Source organism: Argiope bruennichi, chromosome 4 (assembly GCF_947563725.1).
Source record: "Argiope bruennichi chromosome 4, qqArgBrue1.1, whole genome shotgun sequence".
Taxonomy (NCBI): Eukaryota; Metazoa; Arthropoda; class Arachnida; order Araneae; family Araneidae; genus Argiope; species Argiope bruennichi.
The window spans coordinates 24,558,349-24,572,112 of record NC_079154.1 but is presented as its reverse complement, the minus strand read 5'-3'; the positions used below and the strand labels follow the sequence as shown (position 1 = coordinate 24,572,112).

At 26.7% G+C, this 13,764-nt stretch overlaps 1 protein-coding gene across 3 annotated transcripts in view; it reads left to right on the top strand.

Annotated features, from left to right (window-relative positions):
- LOC129965732 (uncharacterized) overlaps positions 1-13,212 on the top strand; it is a 33,404-nt gene extending 20,192 nt beyond the window's left edge. For all 3 annotated transcript variants that reach the window (XM_056079861.1, XM_056079860.1, XM_056079859.1), the window contains 7 exons: positions 1,637-1,767; positions 1,876-1,966; positions 2,168-2,331; positions 4,325-4,531; positions 5,699-5,873; positions 6,751-6,884; positions 7,075-13,212. In XM_056079861.1, coding sequence (XP_055935836.1) covers positions 1,637-1,767; positions 1,876-1,966; positions 2,168-2,331; positions 4,325-4,531; positions 5,699-5,873; positions 6,751-6,884; positions 7,075-12,225 — 6,053 coding nt within the window. In that variant the 3' untranslated portion in view covers positions 12,226-13,212. The remainder of the gene's footprint in view (positions 1-1,636; positions 1,768-1,875; positions 1,967-2,167; positions 2,332-4,324; positions 4,532-5,698; positions 5,874-6,750; positions 6,885-7,074) is intronic.
- The last annotated feature ends 552 nt before the right edge of the window (positions 13,213-13,764 follow it).

The window sequence follows — 13,764 nt, the reverse complement described above, 5'->3', positions numbered from 1 at the left end:
TTTAGGACTATAAAAATATCACTAGAGTGTCAGCCATGATAATTACCCCTTGTACCTTATATGAAATCATTCACATTACTTAAAACATGTAAAGAAGTTTGATGAGTTAAATAAAGAGGTGTTATTAAGTATATATTTCTGATTTAAAAAGTTAACAGTTTGGCCTGTAAATCCTGTGGATATGCATTATACTATAAATAAGTATACTGTCAAATATCAAACAATATATTTGTTATGTGTAATTAAATTTAATATTCTTGTAAAATTCCCTTCAGTGTTATAATATTTCCTTCATTAGTAAGTTTTTAAGTAAGTATAATTCGCTCAAAATTGTATGAAAAACATGTTACTTTGAAAAAATATTTCATTTTTAAAATTTTATTGCTGTTTTTTTTTTTGAATTCTCATTGAGTAAATTATAATAGGATTAAATAATTTTTCTGAATCAAGATTAAATGTTCATTCTTAATCAATATTCATTTGGTAGTTGATACAAAAATGATAAAACTTTGAGTATGTTGAAAAGAGTACTAAACATCTTTTTTGTTGTTGTAGTAATAGTAGTAGTAGTAGTAGTAGTAGACATATCAATTTATATACATGGATATGTATTCCATTGTTAGGAAAGATATAGTCATAAATGATAGGAATCAAAGATAAAACTCAAAGAATTAAAAGAAATTATATCTTCAATATAATGTGCTAATTTATTAAAAAGACTTTATTTTTTGAAAAATTGACAAAAATAATAGATTTATTTTTTACAGTTTTTTTAAATTCTTATTTTTTTTCTTTCATTTTTTTTTAAAATTTCAGTTTTTATCTATGTTGACTGACATGCTACAAGACATTTCATTTTAACTTTTTCATCTATGATGTATGTAGAGAGAAATAATTGTTTTTAAAATTTTTTCTTTAGAATGTTGATAAATTTCATTGTTTTAAATCTACTTGTATCCATAGAAGCGTTTTTGGAAACATTGTCATTGCATATATCTTTGTAAATGTGATATCTCAAAACTCAACAACACTATAGTCTGTGTTTTTTCTGTAGGCTGTTCAAGGTCACATTTTCTACCTCGTTACTGGTTGTCTGCCTTGGAATGCTGAGGCAGATAACAGTGTCACTTTTTTTTTTTTTTTAACACAGCTGTTAAGGTATTCTGAAAGTAAGGTATTTCTGAAATGTACTGGTCGGGAAAAAAATACAAGATTTTTTGAAACCATGGCAACAGAGAAAGAGTGAAGAGTAGGGAACACGAGTGAAACATCTACAGAAATTACACAGACTATAGATGGGCGAAACTTTATATTATTATTTATTGTTCTTGTATCAAATTGTAGATCAGAGTCAAATTTAAGAGCAAATTTATCAGTGGTAAGAGATATATATTTAACAGATGTATTTTTTCCTTCACTATACTTTATGGAGATACATAATTAAACAATATGTGGGGGAAAAAAAAGATCAAAGGGATTTTTCCAAAAATGTTTTTGTATAAAATTCAGAAAAGTTTTATATATATATATATATATATATATATATATATATATATATATATATATATATATATATATATATATATATATTAATGCAATACACTAACAAATTGATGAAAAATTTGCTTTCATTCAGGAATAATTAATGGTGAGAAATCCATTCCACATGCTCGATCAGAATTGCAGAAAAATTATGATTTCGATGTTTTGTTGAAAGAAATTCAAGAAAATTACATTGTTGAAAACATGGAAGGAAATCAAATAATGGTAAGCCTGTAAAACTGAGATCAATAAAAATATATTTTGATGTATATGCATTTTATAATTTCTTGCTGTTTTTCAATGTTGTTAGTTTATATTTGTTTTTATTTCCAGGGATCTAATAGTTTTGGTAAAAAGCCAGGACACCCAAAATTGGAAAAATTATTAGAAGTTGTATTACAGCATTTTAATTGTGTGAACAAAGGTATGAGTTGTTTTTTGCTTTCTGAAATGAAAATCATATAAAATGAATACCAGTAAACTAATCTTGATTGCATTATTGATATTCATTATAAACATTTTTTTAAAGTTATTAGAATTTGATTTCATTGCTAATTATTTAATGTATACATATTTGCTTAATGTACCAATTTTATAAATATATAATTATGATTATTTTTTTTAGTTAAAGATACCAGAGTAATGATATTTTCACAATATAGAGATAGTGTTCAAGAAATTACCGATATGTTGAATCATTACAAACCTATGATCAAAGTTATGAGTTTTATTGGCCAGGCTTCTAAATCTGCTACTAGTGCTGGTTTTTCTCAGAAGCATCAACTTAAGGTAAATAAGTATCTGAATTTAGTCTATGAGATTGCATTTTACAAATAATAATAAAGTATAAATAAAATATTTTCTGTTCTGTAAATCACATTAGCTGTAAACTCTTCATATTGTTATTACAACTCTAGCATTTTCATTTGTCAGTAAACATCTCTTTTTAAGAATTTCTTTTATATAATGCATTAAGTATTTATGATTGTTAGAAAGCAATGTAATATCTATTTTTAAATTTTAAATTTTTATATAAATTCATATGACATATAAAAAGTATTAATATGAAATTAATATTAATACCTTATATGTTAAGACTACATTAAAAAAACTTCATTTATATGAAAAACTATATTTCTCATAATTTTATTTACTTAAAATTAGCTGCCTTTAGTGGCTATCTGGTTTGTGTATTATTGATTAGGTTTAATTTCATTTAAACCTCTTATGCACGTTTTAATATCCATTATTATCTTAGCAAAATATCTTTGAGGCTTCAGATTGTGACAGTCAGTAAAGCTATGTTATTTTAAAGCATTATATATGTTTTATTTATTGGGTACATGAACAATCATAATATAATCGAGTATCATAATACAAAATGCGTCTTAAGAAAATGTTTTGTTTGGGTATGCTGTTTTAAACTGCATGTTGTTGTTTGTAATGAGTTTAACTTTCTGATTTTTTCATGCAAACTGTGTAGATGAAAAGTTTCATTGCAATAATAAAATCTCGTAAAAAATTATGCAAATTTTTTTTTAATTATAAAAAATTTGGGAAAAAATTGCACAATTAAAGTGATATAATTAAAAAGTCAATTTTGGGAAAGTTATAAAATTCAGTTCCTACAATAACATTGCTGTGAATCATTACAAAAAATCACCAACATTTTATTTCAACTTTAATTATTTAAAATTTCAAAATAAATAAATAAATGTGTTTATATTTCTGCTTTTCAAAGTGTCATTTATGCTAATTCTAAGTCACTAGTCTGTTCTGTAGTATCCCAACAGACAGACATACTTTCTCTTCTATTCGTAGTTGCAAGAGATTATATAATTTCTTCTATATGATATTGTTTTTTGTGTCATACATATTGTAAAAAGAATTAATTAAGAATTGAATATTTAACTCAATGGTTTCTGATGCTTAATAAGCAAATAACTTTTTATTTATTCTTTTTATTTTATATATAGCTATTTATTACTAATGTTTATTTTGTATATAGCTATTACTTATTCTTTTATGCATAAAATTATATCTATATAACTTGCAATCTTAATTTTTGAGAATGATAGCTCATATAGTAGAGTAATACACACAATATTAGTTAAATGAATGGAAATACTTAATTTTTTTCATAATTGGTTTAATTTTGTTATAATTGGATTAATAAGAATTTTGGATTATTGTTTCATAAATTGATGCTATAGAAATTTTAATTTTCTTGAATGCTTTGATTATACAATCAAACCTGCAATTTAGATGTTATCTAGAATTACTTTGAATATAATATTTGTATAGTTTGATGTATAATTACTTATTGATATTTTGGAAGCATAAAAAAATATTTTTATATAGTGTGTTATTACTTGAAAGAATGAATTATGAAAGAATATACTGCATTCTTATTATTCCTTTTATTTTTTCCTCTCACTTTTTATGGAAATATAACATACCGTCTGTTTAAATCCAATTATTATAAATAGTTGATTATTATAAAAAAGATTTAAAAGTGGTTTGGATTAAGAATTAAATGCATAGGTTTTACATAACATAACACTCTTTATCTATTGCATATTTTATTTTGAATATGAAATAATTTTTAATATCTATAGGTTAGATAAAACCTAGAATTGAAACATAGTGGCATTGCTTATCACAGGTTATGATTATTATTTATAATCAAATACACAAATTTCTTATTATAGTTTGGATATTAATTTTGTCAGTTGCATTTATGTTGTGTATAATTACAAGCGTAAGATCTTTTTTTTAATAGGTGATACAACAATTTCGCTCTGGTGGCTATAATACCTTAGTGTCTACATGTGTTGGCGAAGAAGGTCTTGATATTGGAGAAGTAGATTTGATTGTTTGTTACGATTGTCCAAAATCACCAATACGCTTAGTTCAAAGAATGGGGAGAACTGGGAGACTGCGTGGAGGAAAGATTATTATTTTGATTGCAGAAGGGAAAGAAGAGCAAGTACGGCACAATTCCACTTTCTTGTTAGAAATATTATTATTTAATTTTCCAATGATCACAAAGAAAGTTTTTCTTACCAAAAGTTGTGAGAAATATAGAATTCTTGGCAAATTATAAGAAAATGTCATTGAGAATTCTATTATTTTACAATAGTGCAGATTTTTTCTGACAGAAGTTTTTTCTGAAGAAGTATGATTCATGTTATTAGTTTTATCCCACCCCAAGGGGTAGAACATAAGGATGAGAAACTTCTGGAATGATGGTTTCTGTCCCTGGTGGGTACAGAAATGGTATGGGGTGATTGACCCTATTGATAACCAGATATGCCTCCTGCAGGAAGAGTTGTATTGTAGCCTCTGATGGCTATTAAGTACTCAACCTTAGTTTAGTTTCCAATATTAGCATAGTGGTCATTCAGATTTTTCCATGTACCTCAGAGCAAGTCAAAGTATTCAAATATGGTATTTATTATTCAACAGTTCGAATAAACCCAGATTATAACTCATTTTTTTATACAAATAGTTCTAACTATTAGTTACTAGTAATGTATTTAAAAACATATTAGTAAAAAATGCTGTTCTGAAAATTTCTAAATTTTTTACAAAATGGAAACAAATCTGTTGAAAAGAAGTTAGGAATTTTTCTGATAGTAAATTATCAATATTAAAAAAAATTGCTTTGATATTGAAATAATGAGTTGAATTTTCATTAATAAATTAATTTCTATAAAATAATTTATTATTTTTTAAAAACCACATTTACCCCAATTTTTGTCAATTGCTAAAATCTTAGTATTCAGTGTAATAGGAATACCATTCTTTCAAATACAACACCTTTAACTAAAATTATTTATAAAATCTTATGAACTATACTTATGAATTATTTATAATCATTAAAACTTTTTTAATAATTATATATATATTTGCCTACTTTTATATTCTTATATATATATTATATACATGAAAATGAGAGGAAAAGAAAGATCTTTATTGTCATATTTTACTGACAGTAAGAAAACTAAACTGAACAATGTGTTAAATAACTATCGGTATTCAACAAGTTACTAATTACTAATGCAATAAATGTACTGCCTTCATTTGGTTTGAATTGTAACTTCAATGTCAAAACATTGCATTTAATTTTAATTATTCAGTTTTTATTTTCCAGATGTATAATAGCTGTGAAAGCAAAAAGAAAAGTGTTCACCGAGCCATTTCAAAAGGCTTTGTATTTGCTCAATTGTATAACAAAAGTCCCTCACTCATACCATCTGGTGTTAAACCTTTGTGTGTTAAAACTGTGGTTACTGTTGAGACTCAAAAAACTGCCACCAAATCTAAAGGTAAAATGAGCTAGTTATATTATTGTTTTCCAATGCTATTTTGAAATTTTAGTTATGTCATTTATTTATTTTCCATAAAAACCCCTCCCCTTTCTTAGCTGTATTATATCTTTTATTGCCTTTTAATCCTATAATTTGTATTTTATTAATTTAAAAATATATTCTAGATAAAATATCATATTAAATTCTTAAATTCGTTTATTGTATATAAACAAAGTATAAATTTTGTCCTTAAAAAAAATCATTTATTGGAATTTAGGCTTGTAGTAATATTAGTACCTTTTTTTTTCATGTGATTATTTGTAAAGGTTTTTTTTTTTTTTTTTTAAACCATTGCTTATGCAAAATAGAAAGCTCATGAAATGTTGATTTTTAATCTAGAATTTTTAAAACCAGATTTACTTTATATATTTTGTTTTCGTCTGAAAATATTTTAGCTTATTATATGTAGACATTCTGCTAACTACAACATTTAGTCTCCTTTTTTTAATGTTTGCTTAGTTTGAAGTTCATAATTTAGCTTTTAAAACTGCAGGTTAATATTGAAATTTGGATTAAAAAAATTTTTTTGATCATTTAAATGTGTACAATATCAATGTTCTGCTCGGATATTATAAGAATTTTAAAAATGTCTTCGTATTTAGCTTTTATTTTAAATTCCAGTCATCAAAATAAAAAAAATAGTCTAATACAGATTATCTGATAAACAATGTTGGAGTTATCTATAATATGAATCTATCAATGCTAAAATATTTCTTCTGTATAATAAAATGTTTGACTTTGTATATTGCTTATCTTTTAAATGAACACTTTGAATCTAACTGATAATTTCTTTTTAATTTTATGAATATATTTATAAAATTTTTTGCATGTATAGGAAAGTTGAAGGAAGATGGGTTTTTAAATGAAGATGAATTGAATGAATTCAAGTCTTGTTTTGAAATTCCGAGATCTGAAAATCCTTTGCTGGAAAATTCAGAAATAATTTGCTTGAAGGGTTCTCTAGCTCAGGTCAGTATTTTCTTCTTTTTCCAAGTCTTAATTAATATTAATCTAGTATTAATGTTAACTATTGGAGGTCATAATATTGTCATAAACCGCTGATATAAGATTAAAAAAAAAAGAAGTTTCTGTGATTTTTAATTCACTTGTTTCTTCATTATATTCTTCTGTATTAAGTATTTTATTCATTTATTTTCAGGAAAACAAAAATATCCAAGGTACTTCACCCAATAATATTCATCATTTTGATCAACCAATTTTTTCTTTGTCAAATTGGCTTCTTTGGCAGACTACACCTCAAAGAACACATATGGTTTCTCATTCTTCAAAGACTTTGCTATTAACTGAGATAGTTGAAAGAATTAATTTTTCTACAGAAAGTGATATTCAAAATGTAATTGGTGAAGAAACAATATATCCTTTAGAAACAATGAATTCTCTGGCAGTGGAAAATTTAAAACCTCCAATCATCGATTTGTGCGATGATGAAAATATTGCCTTTGATTTCGATGAAACATTACCAATTGAAAAAAATGATTTAGTGCATGTTACAACCGTTCAAGATTCTACTAAAGCAAAATCTACTTTAATTACTAATTTTAATAATCCAATTTCAATTGTAAGTGTTTCCAGTTCTACTGTTAATGAAAAGAGTAATTTATTGGAAAGGATGTTTGGTGTTTCTTCAGTGAAATTTCCTGTTGAATTTGAAGAACAAGAATTGATGCCACCGCCAGTTATATCAGATACTGTAACATTTCAAAGTGTTTTTATTGAATCTACTATCCCAAATAATTCTAAAAGCTGTTTGATATTAAATATTTTAAATAAAAAAATGAAAGCTCGATTAAAAAGAAAAACAAAGGAACTTGGTATCAACTTTGAAATTGCTTGCAAGAAGAATACAATTGCCACTTCTGTCACTGATTTATCAAAATATAAGAGAAATACTCTGGAAATATCAATGAATGTTCCTAAAGCTGATGATATGAGTAATTTGGAAACTGATAACAAACTGGATGAAACACTGCTTCCAAAATGTATAACTTTTGACATTGATTTTGATCCACCACAAATTATGGATAAGGATAATCAACTCCAAATTACCAATGAAGGTAATTTCTCTCAAGCTGTGACTTCTGATAATCACCAGAGTACCATTCAAACCATATCATCTGATCTAAAAGAATCATTTGATATTGATTTTGATATACCAGATGTTATGGATGAGTATAATCACTATCAAGTGACTGATGAAAATAATATTCATCAAGTTGCTGATACTGATAATCATCAGGACATCATCCATAGCATATCTAATTATAGAAAGGGATCAGAAGAAACAGCCTTTGCTGAGAATCATCCAGACACTATTCAGGTCAAATCAACTGATTTAAAAGAATCATTTGATATTGATTTTGATGCTCCACAAGCTGTGGATGAGGATCATCATTTTCAAAATCCCGATCGAAGTAATCTTCATCAAGCTACTGATGCTGACTCTCACCAGAACATCAATCAAACTATATTTACGGACAAAAAAGGATTGAGAGAAATTTTTCGACAAAAGCAGGAAGACAAAAATAATGTTCAGTCATTGGATGGTGATAGTTTTGAAATATTACAGCAGTTTTTTGCTGACAAAAAAGATAAAAAACTAGAATCTTCCTTTACTTTGCCTTTGACTGTTAAAAAAATTATATTTGACAAAAGTAATGAAACTCCAAAAAGTTCTCAAAGAAAAAGATCTATATTAAGAGATAAGAATATTTCTTTATTAAGGTCGTACAATAATAGATTTAAAAAACTCTTAAGTGTATCGCCTTGCTCTAATAAGCAAGCAAGCGATGTAAAACAAGGGAATAACACTTCTAAAGTACAAAATATGGGTAAAAAGAATGGAAGTGACAGTGATACCAATATTACAAAAGATTGTAATGAAAATGAAGAATTTTCACAATATACTTTAACTCAATTACTGTCTTTGATTAATAGTACTGAAAGCAATGAAATTACAGGTAATAATGAAAACACTGCTAATACTTTAGGAGTACCTAAACAAAGTACTCCTAAGAGAAATATGAGTTCAGATGATGAGATAGAACCTACACCTCCAAAAAGAAGAATCCCTTCAACATCTAAGTTCTTTTACCGAAGTAACAGTTTTAACTCAAATTCAGACTCTGTTCATAAAAATAATGCACCAAAAGATAAATTAGAAATTCTTTCCTGCCCTCCAACTTCCTTCAATATTTCATTTGATTTATCTGATATGCAGTCTCCACAGAAACATGGAATTGATACAGCTGCTAGTAAGCAATTGGTATGCTCTGATAGTACGAAAAAACATTTGCAAAATACCAATCAAAAAGCTTCTGAAATGTTTAGAGTAGATTTCAGTAATGATGATTTATCAAAAGAAAAGACAAACACATCATTTCCTGTTGAAGATCGACAATGTAAACTAAATAACAAACAGATGACAGCAAGAGAGCGAAATCTTTGTGAAATGAAAATTTTATTCAGTCCTAAAAGTTATATATCAAATATTTCTTTTGATCTGTTTGATGTGGATTCTCCAAAGTGTGAAAGCAGTAAAGAAACTCTCAAACCATTTGAAAATCCGAACAAAGGCAATAGGATTTACCTAAACGGGCGATCTAGGCTTCATGCATCCAATTCCACTCCCATAAAGGCCAAAGTTAGTAGTTCCTTTGATTTTCCTGATAAGAAAAGTACTGAATGTGATAATACTAAGCTTGAACACTCAGTTCTAGATAAAAACAACTGTAAAGATGAAAGCAAGCCTTGTCAAACAAATATTACAAATAACCCAACTAATTCTTTATCAAATATTTCATTTGATTTGTCTGATATGCAGTTTCCTCAATTAGATGAGAAAAAGGATGATAATGTAAAGAACTTTGTTAAGCCTGAAAACCCTTCACCAATCAATATATATGATGAAAATCAAGATGAACATTCTTCTGTCTTTGAAAATGCAGCTGCTGAAAACATATTTTTTGATATTTCTTTTGATTTCCCAGATTTACAAGATGTTTCTTCTCAAAAAGAGTTACCAACTGGGGGTAATAACAATGTTACTGAAAATATTGTATTGGATGCTTTTGAAGACTATTCAAAAAATATACAGTTCAGCAAGAACTCATTGATTTCAGATAATTGTCCATCAAAAAATCAAAGCATATCTTTGAATAATGACACATTAAAAGCATCTTCAAATTCTAGTAAAAGTTTCGAAAATGGCATGTCAAAAACTGCATCAATGACTCAAAATTCAAATAATAGCAAAACTGCAAATAAAAATATATTTAATAAATTCATTGTTAATGATTTGGACTTATCGAATTCAGAGGACTTTATTCTGCCTCAAAAATTAAATTATAAAAAGAATAAAATAGTTTTTGCTGAAGCAAATGACAAACAAAGGAACTGTTTAGAAATAAGGAATAGTAACTCAAAAAATTCAAACCCAGAAACATTCTCTAAAACTTGCAAATATAAACGAGTAGAAAATGTAACATCTGAGTATTCAGTTGACAAAAATGCAAATAGTAACTTCAAAAGACCTTTGAACAAATTATCTAGAACTTCTACCAAATCTAAAAAGAAAAAAACTAATACCAAAAATGATTTACTGCTTTCACAAGCATCTGTTTCTGGTTCTGATTCTTCTGGTGGAGATGATGAAGATCTTGATTTTTTGGAAGAAAGTTTTATTGATGATAATACTGTTTTGGAAAGTCCCCCAAATCAACACTGTATGTATTTAGAATCTGTGAAAAATGTTGCTGGTCTACCACAGAAATACAAATTAAAAGCCACAGAAGGCTGGGCTAATTCTGGACCTGTTGATGAGGGTTGCTCCAAATATTTGTTAGATAGTTTTTGTGTTGACGATGAAGAAGTGGTGTATACTTGCTCCGATGATGAATTAGAAATTGGAAGAAAAAAGACCAAGACAAATAAAGTTAGAAAGAAGCGCAAACGTATTATTACATTTAATGAGAGTAGTTCTGATGAAGAACAATTTGTTAAAAAGGTAAAAACCCCTGAAAAAGAAGAATTTATGAAAAAAGTGACACCTATTTCTAGCAATGAACATAAGCCAAAATTTTGCAAAAAAGTGAAACAAAAATTCATTACTAGTTCAGATGAAGATGGGGAAGTACCACCTCCAGAGAAACATTCCAAGAAACAATTTAATGGAAAGGCTAATGCTGAGCTTCCTGTTAAATCAACAAATTCTGAAACTGAATTAGTTGAAAAGAATCATGATCTAAGTGATACTGATCTTAACTGTGCAAATTTTTCATTTGATTTAGAATGGGATGATGCCATTTCTCCTTCACAATTTCCTGTCAATAAGTGTGATGAAATAATAATGCAAAATGAATCAAAAAGGGATCCTGTGCCTTCTACAACAAATATTAGAGATGAAACTTCGATTTTCAGACACCAAGCAGTTTCAGCTAATTCCCATTTATTTACAACTGGTAACAATTTACAAAATTTTTCAAATAAGAATCCGATTTCTTCAGTTGTTCCTTCCATGAGTATTCTAACTCCATCATCTGCTGTTATCTCTGATAATTTAAAGAACTCCATTGTAAATACATCTTCATCTACTTCTGTTTCTGTAAACAATATGATTAATAAATTTGATTCTAATAAAACTATTTTAGTTGATTCTCGCGAATTAGCCAGTGGCAAACCTGTGATCTCTGCTCTTCGAAACAAATATGGAATGAATCCTTTTGTAATGCAACTGTCTGCAGCTGACTATATCATCAGTAACAAAATTGCTGTTGAACGCATTTTAGATTCTGATTTTTCTAGTTCTGCAATTCCATTAAAGATTATAGAAAAAGTCAAAGCTATGAGTGAACAATATGAGAAATCTTTTGTGATAATTGAAATTGACAGTCGCAAGCGTTCCATGGGTTTTAACAAATCCAGTACTAAATATTTGCAATTTTCTGTGCATATTTGTCATCATCCTTCCGTAAAAGTGCTTTATTCCAACTCTGTAGATGACACTTGTAACCTTCTTCATAGCTTATATGAAAAGGAGAAACAAAAGAGCTTACATATCAATGTACCAGTTGCTTTAAATTCATCTAGTCAAAAATTATTTAACTTTTATAATAGTTTGCCTCATGTGAGCCCAGTATGTGCTCTTAATTTCACATATTATTTTCCATCTGTCCATGGATTTTTTAAAAGTTCGGCAGAACAGTTGAAAAATGCAGGCTTCATATCTTCACATAAAGCTAAAGCTATAATACAATATTTGAAAAGTGAATTATTGTTTGATGCTTATTCTTGATCTAATTAATCTATCGGTACTTATATTTATTTATTAGAGTCAAGGCCTCAAATTGAATAGTACATATGAAAAGAAGAAAAAAAATCACCTACCTTAAAATTCTATTTTATATTTTTAATTATCATAATTTGAAATGTGAATATGATAATTTTATTCAATCACTTTTTTTTTTCTTTCCTATAACCTTAATTTGTATTCTCTGTTTGTAAATATTGTTTTTAATGTTGTATGTAACTTCTGTCTTTATTGACAAAAACTATGTTAAAGTTGAATATTTAAATCAAAGTTGCAAATTGATTGCAGTTTCAAATTTTGTAGAAGCATGAATTTTCAGTCTACTTTTAAAATTAGAGACATAATATAAAAAGATGTATTTTTCAGTTTATTTTTATTATTAAAATCAGCATTCATAAATACTGAGTAATGGCAGTTTTTGCTAAGTTTTAATGATTTGCAAAATGGGGGATTAGCAATATCAGTCTTATTGTACAATAAAGCAACAAGTAATTGAAATGAGTTTTTAGTATGAGCCAGAACAGGTGCCAGGTTAAATGTTTTGTTTTAATTTTAGATGTGTTACATTTGAATCTCATTAATTTAATTTTTCAGTTGGTAGAAATGAATTTTCGTAGTTTTTTAAATTTTCAAATCGCCATATACTGTTCCACTAATTTCTTCCTCATTAGCATTAAGAGCTGCACTTCTTTTGATCATAAATTATTTTACATTAGTTGTGTTAATTTTTCCAAGTTTTGTTATTGCTGCATTTGTCTATGTACTAAAATTTTCAATATTAATGTTATATAACTAATACTGAAATTCAGCCTTTTTAAAAAATGATAAATTAATATCTCTGGTGAAAATTTATTTATTTATTGAAAGAAACTGTATTGTATCATATTTATTTTGTGTGTGTAGCAATTAACAAAAAGAATTAAAAAAAAACTATAGATTATTTAAAAACCTTATTTTGCCACTCTTATTGTTGCTTTATCTTTACTTAATCATCCTTCAAGGATTTTTTGATTTGAAGGATTTTAAAAATTTGTGATTCAATTAATTAAACAATTAATTAATTAAACATCAAGCATGGTATTTAAAGTGTTAAGATTCTTCTGCTTATACGAAAAAGAAATTTGTCATTTGAAATGTATTTTGTGATTATGCTTATTTATTCTGTACATAAAATACACTTATTTGTATTTGAAAATTGTTGTGTTTATGATTGAATTGAAATAACGAATTTATGAAGAATAAATTATTTTTGTACTTTGTTGATTTTGCAAGAGTTTCTTTGAAGTATCATTAATAAAATTAATTATAAAAATTAATTAAAATCATAAAATTCCTGAAACATGAACAGTAATTATTATTGGTTAATAAGCTTCTTAATTGGAAATAAAAGCATTTTGTTATTATAATAGATTTTTTAAAAATAAAAAACTCCAAGCAAATGGAACATTTCTTAAAAAATAATTTTTACCGGACTTTTCAAGTTGTATATAACACAGAAATTAAATAAATAATATTCCATTATGT